This window comes from Notolabrus celidotus, chromosome 6, assembly GCF_009762535.1.
Source record: "Notolabrus celidotus isolate fNotCel1 chromosome 6, fNotCel1.pri, whole genome shotgun sequence".
Taxonomy (NCBI): domain Eukaryota; kingdom Metazoa; phylum Chordata; class Actinopteri; order Labriformes; family Labridae; genus Notolabrus; species Notolabrus celidotus.
This window is the reverse complement of record NC_048277.1, coordinates 23031464-23045505: the sequence shown is the minus strand read 5'-3', so window position 1 is coordinate 23045505 and position 14042 is coordinate 23031464. Positions and strand designations below refer to the sequence as shown.

The following is a 14042-nucleotide window of genomic DNA, read 5'->3' as shown; positions in this document are numbered from 1 at the left end:
TGTGGTTGATGATTATTACTGATTCTAATGATCCCTGCAGAGAGACTCAAGTCCTGACTGCAGGGGACTGCCTTTGGGCCGTCCTGTCTTTTATAGTTTGACTACTTTGGCTTTAATATTTTTATATTTCTAGGATAAAAATATTAAACACTATTAGTAATACAAGGTCTGCAAAAACTAACAATATAAACTGGAGGGTTTTACAACGCACTTCAAACTGAAAGAGCTCCTACTTTCAAGTACTCATACAAAAGCATTGTTGTCAAATATCTATTCACTTACTATAACAGTCATACCAGTTATTTTTAGACAAGTTGGTGCATTCATACATTAAAAAACAAATAGCACTGAATCAAGTGCTTAAAAAAAAAAAAAGAGTAATACCACATGTGAATAATCAAGTTTAAATAAAATAATAATTAATTTAACTTAACCACTGCATTGCAACAATAAAGAACAAATTGCAGCACAAGTAAATCAAAGCTGGCTTGCTAAAAACATGTTTCCAAAGTGATTAGAAAGATTAGAATAATGTTAAATTGAGGTTTTAAGACTTAATACTGTCCTTAAAACTATTTTTTCCCCTTAGAGGAATGAAAAGCTGTGATTGGCCAAGAGCTCTGAGCGGTCTGATGAGGAGTGGTTCTTGACATGTTACGTGGTGCATGTCGTTTTTTTTAAAGGAAGAATCTTAACATCATTCCTCTATTTCACTGGTAACCAGAGAAGAGATTCTGGTGCAGGGGAGACATGTTCTTTGTTCTTGGTAGCTGTGAGGAGTCTGTTTTTGCAGAGCTTTCAAACTGCTGCAGGCAGGGGAGAGCTCACCAACTGATTCTGGAGGCTAGAGGAAGCAAAAGGTCTGAAAACAGTCTCCAATCTTTTAAGAGACACACATTGTTTATGTTTTTGCAGGTAGGCTAACATGGAAGAAGTGAGTGCTGACTTCTGAGATTATTAGTCTCTGAAAATGTATATCACAATAAAGCCAATCCCCAAAAAGATTATTGGCTTATTAAAGCTAGGGTTGGTAGTCACGGAAAACTAGCATGAATTTGAATGTAGCATTTCCTCAGGACTCTTTCTTTTGGCTCCTGATGGCAGGGATTGGTTGGTGTGTTACCAGGTTTACTCCGGCTGTAGATATCAGCTTTTTTTCACTTTTTTTTAAGAACACATTATGTATTGATGCCATCGGGACATAAAGATGATTTTAACCAGTATAACAAGTATATCCAGCTTTAAGACAAGTTTGTATAAAACTAACTGTGAATTTCTGTCACATTATCACAGACTATTTAAAATAGACAAGTATGTTTTTCTGTAAGACTTTGAAGTTTTACTTCTTTTCTTATATGTAAGATGTATTATTCAGCACTGACTGTTGTGTTGGCACAAGAACAGAGATGGTCATGCCATAACTAATAACAACCGATGTTATCATTAGTCCTTAATAATTATAAGTATTATATAAAAAAAATTTCACTTGCTAAACTTGTGTTTTTTATCATCTGTTATTTATTTAATTTATTACTATTAAATTGTCCAAAATTTTGAAAAATAGTTTCATAGCTTAAAATCATGACCAACAGACTGAACTCTAAACAGTAAATGTATTTACATAACGCTTTTCTTGTCCTCTGACCACTCAAAGTGCTTTTACATGACAAGTTACATTCATTCATTCTCCCACCACATTCACACACTGAAGGCAGAGGCTGCTTTGTAGAGCAGCCATCAGTATTAACTAATCCCATTCACACACTGCTTGCACAGCCACCAGGGTGCAGGTTTGGGTTGAGTGTCTTGCCGAAGGACACTTCAGCATGTTGACCGCGGGACACTTCAGCATGTTGACCGTGGGACCTCAAACTGAATCCTTGATCTTCAAACTGAGAGATCACTGGCTGGACTTCCACTGAGCCATAGCTGCCCCACAAACCCCAAAGATGTTTAGTTAATGATGTGAAAAAGAGCAAATGTGCAAATCTCTACGAATGAGGAAGATTTTTTTTGGTAGACAATCCAATAAGCAGATAGTCTATTGTCATGATTCCTGTTTTTCATTTTCTTTCATTTTTCAATACCTCATTGAATAGTTGACGTGTTGTTCCAGCTCTATTGGTTTCAGTATATCATATGTCCTGAGCTGCTTTCACCTTTGTAACGTTTGAATTTCATTTTACCACTCTGAATCCTTTTCCAAAATACTTGACATTTTAGAAGCACCAATTTAAAAGACAGTGTCATTTCCCTCCAGGTGTCAGGATGACTGTCCGGTGGGCACCTTCGGTCTCCAGTGTAACCAGAAGTGTGAGTGTCAGAACGGAGCCAAGTGTCACCATATCAATGGAGCCTGTCTTTGTGAAACGGGCTTTAAAGGCCCTAATTGCCAAGAGAGATTCTGTCCTCCGGGCCTCTACGGCCTCATCTGCGACAAGTACTGCCCCTGTAATACCAGCAACACCGTGAGGTAAGTGAGACATCAGTGATATACCACACACAGTCTGCAGCCCTGCAGCAAAGCCCCCTGCAGCTCCATATGACTAAACTCATCTCCTACCCAGATTTTGCTCTAAGCCAGCTCTCATTCTGAGTCTGCACACCACCACCATGTCATCCAGTTAGCTTTTAATCGCGACCTTTGCTTCATTCATAATTTCTCAGCTGCATTCATAGTTAATGCAATGTTAATGCTCTGACTCCGGCTGGAGTTGGGCACCGACCGTAGAAGTCATTACAGACCGAAGGAGGAAAGAGACACCTCATCTATCTGAAACAAGCACGTAGACACACAGATGGATGAATTGCTGTTGGCGCAGACTTCCCACTTTGACCCTGCTCACCAATGAAGTGTTGATACTCTCAGCTGAAACTTCCCCTCACTCCTCTTCCTCCCTGTTGTTGTCCTGTGTTTTTTTTCTCATTATGTTGTAGCTGCCACCCTCTCTCTGGTGAATGCACCTGCTCTGGTGGATGGACTGGGCTCTACTGTAATGAGACCTGCCCGCCTGGATACTACGGGGAGGGGTGTATATTGTCTTGCAGCTGCACTAACGGAGCTGACTGCCATCCTGTCACAGGTGGCTGTATATGTGCCCCTGGGTTCATGGTGAGTAACAGATACCAGCTATAATTGTGCATACATCACTGCTTGCTGTAATACTCATGTGTTATTGTTGCTTCAGATGTTTTATCTTTGATATAGATTTTGTGATTTGTTTTTTTTCTCTTTGACCTGAATGTGCTTTCTCAGAGAGAAAATGTGATAGGAGAAAGCTGGAAGAATAATATTACACAAAAAAGAGTCGGTGTTAACTGAAGGAAAAAGGAAATCAAGCAAAGAGAAAAGAATGAAAAGAAAAAAAGTAAGACGTGATTGACACAGAAAACAAAAAAGGAGAAAAAAAATCACAAAACACATTTAAAACGCATTAAGCCCTCCATCATCATTTAACATGTTGCCACTTTACTCTCTATTTTAATTTAATCACTGCTATAATTACAGAGTGTCAACTCCTAATTATGCTATTGGTAACATTCATTTTTCATGAAGCTGCCATAGGTTAATTGTCTTTGTAACCTTGCTCCTTGTAATCTCTGTTATCCTTATAAAAACTTGTGGTTCATTAAGTAATGATGATCAGTAGATCCATACGAGTGCTTCAGTGTTGTCAATTAAAAATATCACACCACGTGCTGTGAAATAGCAAACCCTTCCATGTTACAAGCGTTACTTTTGAAGGTTGTTGCTTTGATTTATATTTCATGTTATTTGTGGCTCTTGTAAAAATGTTTGCGTCATTGTGGTTGTAAAATGCTGGAAGTGGTCCCAGTATCACTTTAGAAGCTCTTTGTACACGGGCAGGCAGAAGCAAGGTGAGGTAGTTTATTATTGTGTTATTATAGATGTGCTCTATTCCACTCAGAGAACTTCCTTGCAAAATGATTCATTCTCTCCTCCTGGACTTTTCAGACATTCATAATAATTTTTGTGTATTTTCCAAATGAAAGATTTGCCATAACTTGTTGCGTGACTGAGACAAGCAGAGAGAGACTTTGGATGTTTAGTCTCAGACAGATCGGGGTAGAATTTAATCTTTGACCTGAATACTTCCCCAGTCGAGGAGGTTGTGTGCAGGGATTTTGTCCCCTTTTACAACTGTCAAATTAGTTGCCCAACTTCAATCAGTTCACCCATTGTATTTCTTGTCTTGCAATCTGAAGTTACAGAGCAACAGAGACCGGGAGGGTACATTTCTGCCAGCGTTACATTTCAGTGGAAATTGCCTGTGTCTTACAGCGGGCCACTGTGGTGAATTGAGCTAGCGAGCGGGGCCGCAGACTGTGTCTTAATTTGCTCCACCTGTTCTCTTTGGCGGCTGCTGGGAAGGGCTGCCAGATCCATTAAACAGACCTAGAGGGCAAGAGCTGGATAGAAGAGAAGGCAGTCAGATGGGAGCAGACACACCTCATATGGAGGATCGGTGTGTTTGTGTGCCCGCGTGTGTGTGTGTGTGTGTGTGTGTGTGTTGAAAGGAGAAGGGAGGGGGTGAATACTCGTGGTAGTTTTTTGATACTTCTAACAAAGCTTCTGCTGTGCAAACAACACAGAAGTGTAGAGCTGTGATTATGACTCTTACCTTGTGTGTGTCTAACTTATTTCCACATTGCGCGGCGAATGATTATTATAACGCTTTTAAAATGTGGTTGATTATGGCATTGAGGGTGTGATTGCTGGTGAAGTCACTTCTCCAGGGGACAGCTGATAGCACTAAGCCTCCCTGCTGCATCTTTGTTCAGGACTCCCATCGGGGGGCAAACCAAGCAAAGTGTTGGAGCCTGCACGCTTGATTTAGCTCTAGTAATTGGACATGCTCTTTTTGACAGGGACAAAGTGATTACATGTTACCTATTCAGGCATTGTACCGCTCAGTCTGCAGCATGCACTCATAGCCACAGTTTCCTCTTGCTGTGTACAGTTTCCATAGATTTCTGCTGGATCTGAAATATGGCTGCATTAGGGGATGGATTCCAGCCTGCGTTTTGTACGTGGGGGAAACAAATCATTTCCCCATCTCTCAGGGCTTCCCAGCCTCATCAGAAGGTTCAGAGGTTCATTTTGTGTCTTGCTGCATGAATTTTAAACTGCAGTCACTCATCCGGCAGTTAGATGAACTGTTAAGGAGTGAGACTGATTGGTAATTAGTGGTGCCATTTGCATCTAGTCTCAATGGACACCAGGCTGATCAATGTTGTGTCAGTTAGAGGCTTTCTGGGGGGAAAAAAAAGCTCTCCAATTACATTAAGATACTAATAGGTATGAATTTAGTGCCTCAGCCAAGGACGACCTGGCTGCCTAAGGTCCGGCTGCTCCTTCCATCGCTTGTGTAGTTATGTAAGTTCCTGCTGCTCTCGTGCGATGGACTGACAGCCCGTGTATTAATAATGATTCTCCACATACAGACTTCTTTCCTTCACAGCTCAGAAGGAATATGAATCAGTCGGCTAATGAGAGAGCTGCCTTTCCCCTCATGAGAGCGGACCAACCAGCGGTCTCTGCACCACGAGGGTGAAACCAAGTGGAGTCTGACGCAGCCAAGGATGCAGCAAAATCCATGTGGTCATTTGTGGCTGCATGACGTTTTATCCATGAGTCCAGTCACCAGTAAATTGCCTTTGCTCTGCAGACAGGCTGAAGCCCTCCCCCAAGCCTCACCCTCACCCTCTACCAGCCCCCCTGGCTGGTCGAACTTCTCTCCGTACTTAACAACTGTAACTGAACTGCTATTGTTAGCAGTCTTGAAGCTGTCATTTTCAGTAGAACAAAGGTTATTGCAACCGATTGATAAAAATTTCATCCACAGCCGGGCGCTTTCATGTGGTGTACGGGGAGGAGAGATGTTTTAAGATGTGTGTTCTGCCCCCGGCGTCCATTGGCACATCTCCTCCTGCCTCCTGTTTAAACTCAGTTCAAAATGATAATGAGAGCAGTGAGCAGCCAGCAGTCCCCCGGTGCTCTGGTGAGCGGAGCTAGAGCCACTCAGGACTCCTCTGGGCCGCTAATTGGAACTCTAAATCATTGTGTCACCTGTCACTCAACTCCGGGTTTGGGAGGGAGGGGTGTGAGGATCCACAGACTGGCTGTGATCTCCTGCTTCGAGAGGGGCGAGACGATCGGAGGTGGGCTGTGCTCAGCTTTTAAAGCAGGGAGATTCTAATGACCGCGGGCTGCAGAGGACAGGGATGGGGGTGAAATCCATGTCCTTTACCAGTTCATTCACTCTAATGCAAAGGTTAGGAGCTTAAAGTCTGCTCTAGCATGGCTGCCTATCTCCCGTTGGTGTGCTTATTAATAGTAGATTGAGAGTGTGCTGCAGCCTGTCAGGTATGTCTCCAGGATCCCGCTGTTTCCCTGTCGACCCAGTTCACCATGGAGGTTTTTTTTTCTTTTGGTTTTACATAAAACCTTTTTTCTCCTCCCCAGTTTGGTTTTGTCATATTTTCGTTCTTTGTACTGCTGACTCCCACTGCTGGCCTAAAGAGGGTGTACACAGCCATGTGCTTCCTCTGATATTCATAGTGTCTCCAGCTGCTTTTTAAAGAGGGCTTTGTAGGGAAATTAACATTATTCTCCTTCGATATTATTCCCTTTTGTGCTTCCAGCTCAGCCAAACAGCAGGGGGCGCTAATAAGGCAACAAAAACATGGTCCTTGAACATTGTCAGTCAAGTCCTTTGGGAATTCTGGACAAATCAGGAATTTGAATTTCTGTCTTTGAGGTAGCTGGGAAGACTTTTTGTGCACTACTTCACTGCATCATGGATTTTATTTGTTCTTTAAATGTTCCTGCATCGCTTTGCTGCTAAAACCACATCTTAAACTTTGCTGTGTTATTACTAGCAGTCAGAAGGCCAGATAATAGATTGGTTGAAGTCTGAAAATGAAAGGGTCTGGACTCTCTGGCCTTGGAGTCTTGCCAGTAGCTCCACCTAATATAAGTGGAGAACACCTATACAACAAGAAATGGAAAGCTGGGGTGGAGTATTGTTTCAAAGAGCTGAGTTTTTCTAACAGTAGGTGCTTTCAGAATATATAGAGCACATAAGTGGAAGCTGGGTTCCTTCCTCTTTAACTTCAGTTACTTTCAAGCATCCATCTCTTCATTTTCTCTGTTCCTTTGCTCCATCTTGTACACAGTAACAGTATGTCTGGTATAAATAACCAGTTCAGTAAGTCACAGAGAAACCTTCCCTGACTGCCACAGCTTTGCAGATTATATTATTCCTTCTTTAGGTCTTCCAGGGTCAGCCTTTATTGCAATGCTGATTCTTCACCTTATGACTTTTCAATCCCTCCTCCTCAGGGTGAGGATTGTGCGACAGTGTGTCCACCTGGTCTGCACGGACCGAGCTGCATGTCCACCTGCTCCTGTCACAATCACGCAGCCTGCTCCCCTGTCGACGGCTCCTGCATCTGCAGGGAAGGTATGGCATAAAGTGACTCACTGCAAAGTATGAGAGCACCTCCTGAACTTTGTTAGATACGCTTCACTATCTGTTCCGTACATTCTGTAATCACACTTATGCACACAAACAGTATGTTCCCGGAGTCTGAATGCTTATGTATTTTGTGCTTGAGAATGTAAACTACAAACATAAAGTGAATTGTTTTTATATACATACTGTAGTACTCACAACTGTAAGATGAACCCTGCCCTCCATTTACTCATTACATGTACTTACAGGCATTTCAAAGTCCATAAGCTTTTTGGGAGACTTCTGTTTCAAACATTCAGTTTGTGGATTAATCTATCAGTTAGACTTCAGTTGTGTCACACTTTTTATACAAGTTAATGCAAGACAAATAGCTTCCCACACACACCCACATAAACACACACACGGAGCAATACACAGATAAGTGATTTTGTACTCAAAGATAGCAGAATTCAGTAACAAAAACAGAAACTGATAAAACTTACAATTCATTTACAGCAAGGCAACACCAAAGAGAAAATGTAATATAGATTTAACCCTTTTTTTGACCAAACTCCACCAAGATTTAAAATAGACTAGAATACATATAATTATGAACAAAACTTAATTAAAGGTCAGACCAAAAAGGGAAAGAGGTACTGTCACAGTCAGGAAGAACCCTTGTTTCTACAAAGGTACTTCTTTCTAGGAATAAAAAAAAAAGATCCAATGTCTTTACCTTTTTTTTAAGGTACTTCTCATTAATTACATTTCAGAAAGCCAACTGGCAGGCATAAAGGGAGATTAGTATTCAATTTGTATTAGATTTTGTACTATTATTGTCTATTTTTATTGTTTTTGTGAAGCACTTTACCTGTATAGAAAATTGCTATATAAATCAAATTCTTCTTCTTCTTCTTCTTCTTCTTCTTCTTCTTCTTCTTCTTCTTCTTCTTCTTCTTCTTCTTCTTCTTCTTCTTCTTCTTCTTCTTCTTCTTCTTCTTCTTCTTCTTCTTCTTCTTATTATTATTATTATTATTAATAAGGGAGATTGGTAGCATTGATTCTTACAAAAGATTTAAAAATGATGAAATGTTCATATGAACAACTTTTTTATAGACAGACTAACAGATGGAACGATTACCTTTTAAAGTGGAAGAGTTACCAGATCTTCATTACTAACTAACAAGGACAGTATATTATATTATTATTATTATTATTATTATTATTATTATTATTATTATTATTATTATTATTATTTATATATTTTTGTATTATTTTTTTTTCTGTTTGCTGACTAAAGCAGATACACAATTATTTTCTGTGTTGTGCGTTTGTGAATATCTGTAAATATATGAATGTTGCAAAAAGATGAAAAAAGCACTAAAATTGTCAGTCATAAAAATAAAAGAAGAAATGTTGAGATACAAGGTTTCTGCCTAACAGAAACGATATGTGTTTGTACCATTCCCTACTATTGGAACCCTTTAAATGGGACATCTGTGTGAGACACTTAACAACAGGTTATTACCAGAGTGCGGACATGAGTTTTAAGCATTGCAACCAAAGACTGAATTTACTTTTACAGATGGTTTAATCTAAACTTGTTTAGGATAAAGTATCCCATATTTCAGGGGCAACAGCTACGATTAAAGACAACAAAACCTGGGAACCCACCATGAACCACAAAGTCCCTTGTTTGTGCCTCATCTCTCTTTCCTGTTTCTCTCATCTCTGTGCTTTCATTAGAAAGACAGAAAGTTACACCACACAGTAATTATAAGAGCTGCACAGGCTCCTAGAGAAGGCTGAAAGTCTACTGCCATGGCAATAGCGGGACTTTTGTACTGCTGGCCTGTACTTTTGAGTAGAGTTGTGCTGTACTGATTATTGTTGTGTATGTTAAGGATGTAAGTTTGCTGAGATTTGCTAATTAGTATAACAACAACTGAAGCTAATGGGAATGACATTAGATCTGCAATAATTTGGAAAGAAGAAAATGTCAACTCGATGATGGCATTGAGGAGAACAGTGGAGGGATCACTACAGGTGCATTTCGACCAAGAGTTCCGGGTTCTTTTAGCCCCCAGAACTACTTTACCCAGAACTAAAATGTTCCTCTGCCCCCATTGCGTTTCGACCGCAGGCTGAAGTCCCGGGTAGATTGTGCAAATCAGGCCAGTGACATATGGAGTAAAAAATGATATTAAATAATATTTTGAAATCATAATAAATAACTAAATTAGTATCCAGGAACTCCCTCTGTGTTTCAACAACTGTGTAAACTCCACAAACACTGTTACGTTCAACCGAAAGTCCCAGGACCTTTGAAAAGTACTAACCCCCTAGCAGAGGCTTTTCAGGGGGGAGATTATCTACCCCTGAACTAAACTTAGACCCTGGTTCCTCTGGTCGAAACGCATGTAGTTCAGGGGTAAAGTCCCTAGTTCCAGGGTAAAGTTCCTGCGGTCGAAAAGCACCTCAAGTTGCATTTAACGAGAACCTCTTAACAAATATTTAAAATATTTCACTTAAAATGCAACATCCCAACCTAATGTCTAATTCATGTTGAAGCCAGAAAAACAAGTCTCCTGATTCTATCTTCTTAAAACCAATTAAGAAGAATGCAATTACAGTCCATCTACAGTTATATATGTTAACATTCTGATTGGTTAGAGAAATTTCTCCCTGCTAATGGCACGAAATGAAAAAATTATTGGATCACCAACATCAGTAGGGTTTATTGACTGAGAAAGAAGAAAATGTCATCCATTGAGAGATTTCAGTCTGCATTACAGTGAAAGATCAACCAATAGAGCTGGAAATAAACAGAGTCATTGTAGAATCATTCACTGTGCTGTTATTTATGTTGTGTAAAAAAATCAACTGTATCCAAACACACGTCCTTAAGTCACACATTAACAGCTCGATGTGTCTCTTCTTTGTCTTTCCAGGCTGGCAGGGTGTGGACTGCTCCATCCTCTGCTCTAGCGGCACATGGGGTCTCGGTTGTAATCAGACATGTTTGTGTGCCAATGGGGCAGCATGTGACCCTGTAGACGGTACCTGTACATGTTCTCCAGGCTGGAGAGGGGAGCACTGCGACGAATCCTGCCCTGTAAGTCAAATTTTTCCCCCTGAGTGGGTGAAGCAGAGAGTTGACAGCGTTAAGGGTTTAACTTTTTTTTTTTTGTCGTTATCAGGATGGCACCTATGGGTTGGAGTGTCGAGAGCGCTGTGACTGTAGCCATGCTGATGGCTGTGATCCTGTGAGTGGCTACTGCCGCTGCTACCCCGGCTGGACGGGTGAGTATTGACGCCCCAGCAGGCTGGCACCAGGGACAGAAATAACCTCTAAGATATAAACTGCATGAATTTATCCGCAGCTGAAAATCAAAAACATTAGGTCCAAGTCAGACCCTATTTTTCCAGAATAAGAAAATATGCTAGGGCAACCGAGGTCTGTGTTTTACAGTGTGTTTACAGAATGTCAAAGCAGTGTTTTGTTAATTAAATGTTCAATTTGTTTTGCTACTGAGCCGGCGGGGTGTGTGAATGGGAAATGTGCATAAATGAATTCTCTTGGCTTACACATTGGATGCTGGTATGCAATCATGCTTATATTGCATCAATTACTGGTTATACACAACATCCAAAGTGAGTCACAAGATAAATATTTGGAGGCAGAATCAAATCATGGGCCCAGAACGCTCTCATGAGTCTTAAACACGGCCTATGATGTTTTTATTTTGGCGCTGGCGATTACTTCAAGTTCCAGGTTGTCGTAAAATTTGACTGAACTATCTTCTATATTTATTCATCAGGGATTGAGTCTTAGTTGTGCAGTCTCTTTGATTGAACTCTGATCCCCTCTAGACTCATACTCCCATTTTTAACTTGAACATATGTTTGCTTTTTGTTTCTTGTCATTCCAAATGTTTACTCACAGGGAAAGACGTGGAGGTACGAAAGGGTGAATGTCACTGCAAGGGTGGGGATCATTATGCTCCAAAAATGAAGCGTCACATCTGAATGTCAAATAGAGGGGGGGGGGGGGCTAGCTGAGGACCTGGTCTCTGAGCCTGGGTGGAGAGGTGCAGTCAGGGAGGGAATAGATTTCAGCAGGAAAGGTCAAGCCTGTGGGCTCTCAGCAGCCCACTCCATTCAGCCTCCTGAGCTCAGGGCATTTATTCTGGGAAACAATGTGGGTTTTATTATCTGCAAGAACGGAGGCGGCAAAACGGGCCTCTCATGCTCTGAATCCTGCACAGGTCGGGACCATCTGTCAGCCGTAATTGAGTCACAGGGGTGCGGGGCTGGGGGCAACGTGCAGCCCAGTGGGCCAGACAAACACACACACTCACACTCACACACATGCGTTCTCGTCTTGTGGAGGCTTATCAATAGGCTCTCTGAAGGAAGGAGCACCTAGAGAGATGAAGATGTGGGATTTATCACAGGAGGAAGTCAAGGATGGAATAAAATGTCTATTTACAGAAACACTGGAGCTATTTTTTGCGCTGTAAACACTGTCACATCACTGTGCATGCTAGCTCCAGAGTTTTGTACAACATCCTACTTTGCTCCCAACTTGTTTGGCTTTTGCTTACACTGACAAGCAGCTTGACTCTAGGAGTGTGTGGTTAAGTCGTCTTTGACCCACACTGTTGTTGCTGAACTGTCGCAAGCCTGACATCAGCCAACAAAGATGTAAAAAAAAAAGAAAAAAAGAGATGTGACCACACACTTGATGCTTGCCCCTGTTAAAGAAGCCCTCTCCTTTTATATCTGAAGGGGTTCCATGTCATGGAGCAGGTAATGTGAGTGTGTGTTTACATGCACAGACAGAGAGAGGTTTGCTTTGCTCTGCTCGCTCTGTACAAATTGGATAGTGAGACCGCTGGCACTTCTCAGCGAAAAGCTTCCTTTGAAGAGACTTCAGCACTGGCTTCTCTCACTCTTTCTTCTCCTTCGCTCACTAGGCACCCAAAGCCCCTCTGTTTGTCACCATTAGACTGAAAAATGTGATGCTCTGTCCGCATTCATTTTCTGACAGTAAAGGCAGTCGCAGTGTTTTTTCTTCCTGGCCTAGCAGAACCTCAAACACACTCGCACAAGCCTTGCCCTCCTTTTGAAGTCCATGGCTTGGCTTCTGAGTAAATCACTGCTACCATGCCCTCTCCTCATCAGCACCAACATTTCCTTTCCCTTACACCTCCATTGCAGCCCTAAGGCGGCCTGATTACTGTATAACATCAGTCCCCAGAGTTTAGTCCAGGTTTAATTCAAAGGTACTGCTCTTGTGCTGCTTTAATGGCTGAACCATTCTTAGATATTCTCACTCAAAGGAAATTTAAAATGAGGCTTCGAACTAAGGGCTGCTGCTCGAGAGGTTGCAGAGTTTGTGTGTGACTGTAGCTGTGTGTGTGTGTGTGTGTGTGTGTGTGTTTGCAGTGTATGCACAGCTGATGTGATTTGGTCCTATAGTTTTCTGTATGCATGGTTGAGACAAAAAACATGATGCTCAGGCAGATGTGCTGAAGAATTCATGTGCATAGTGAGGACCCCTGTATGGATGCAGTGTTTGACGTATGTTTTGTCAGACCTGTGCCAAACACACAACGACACTCCCACACTGTGCTCTTGTAGCTTGAGTACTTCCTTTTCAGCTCTGTGCACTACCCAAACTCTGCTGAAAGAGAATAGGAGACAAGCTGGGTCCCTCCAGAGACCCAACCCTGTTAATCAACACAGAGCACTGGCAGGGAGCCTCAGTCTGATCAAAAATAAAATACATTTTGAAAAGAGAAATAGATTCTGAAAAGATGGGCTGAACCAAAGAAAACACACTCCGAACTGCAGAGTCTTCATTTAGGACTGAAATCAATCGAGGATCCAAGCTGGGTAGATAACTCTCCACAGATCCACTGTGATCAGCCATTGTGTACGCTCTCCTGGATTCTTTATATAGCGGGTTATAAGAAGTCTTTTTTATCTGCATTTGCCAAATATTCATCCCTCTATGTTCCTGTAGGAATCCACTGTGATAATGTGTGCCCACAAGGCTTCTGGGGACCAAACTGTTCGGTCAGCTGCTCCTGTCAGAATGGCGGCTCCTGCTCCCCAGAGGACGGCGCATGTGTGTGCGCACCTGGATACAGAGGGACCTCCTGCAAAAGAAGTGAGCCTCCTCCCTTTCTCTCCATACAACCTCTCCTTGTCCAATCCCTTTCAAAATAACAGCACGAAACAGGGAACTGTGCAGGAACTCCATCACAGCGTTGACCTTGCTTTGATCTTTGAAGATTTGTTGAAGGGGTTTGGCGGGCTGAGGGGGGAAGCACTCAGTTGTCGGTCAAAACTGCTCAAGTGTGAACCCTTCATCACAGCTATCACTTAATCACAGTGTCTGTACCCCAACAGCAGCCCCCTAAGACAAACACACACACACAAACACACACACACACACACACACACACACACACACACACACACACACACACACACACACACACACACACACACTCCTCAGCCCCACTAGCCCGTCCTCAACAACCAACTCACAGT

General features: G+C 42.0%; 1 protein-coding gene across 2 annotated transcripts in view; it reads left to right on the top strand.

The window, feature by feature from the left end:
* Positions 1 to 14042, top strand: part of megf11 (multiple EGF-like-domains 11) — a 103888-nt gene that overhangs the window by 75037 nt on the left and 14809 nt on the right. For both annotated transcript variants that reach the window (XM_034684828.1, XM_034684829.1), the window contains exons 10-15: positions 2261 to 2473; positions 2938 to 3112; positions 7367 to 7487; positions 10430 to 10593; positions 10679 to 10781; positions 13510 to 13656. In XM_034684828.1, the coding sequence (XP_034540719.1) occupies positions 2261 to 2473; positions 2938 to 3112; positions 7367 to 7487; positions 10430 to 10593; positions 10679 to 10781; positions 13510 to 13656 (923 nt within the window). The remainder of the gene's footprint in view (positions 1 to 2260; positions 2474 to 2937; positions 3113 to 7366; positions 7488 to 10429; positions 10594 to 10678; positions 10782 to 13509; positions 13657 to 14042) is intronic.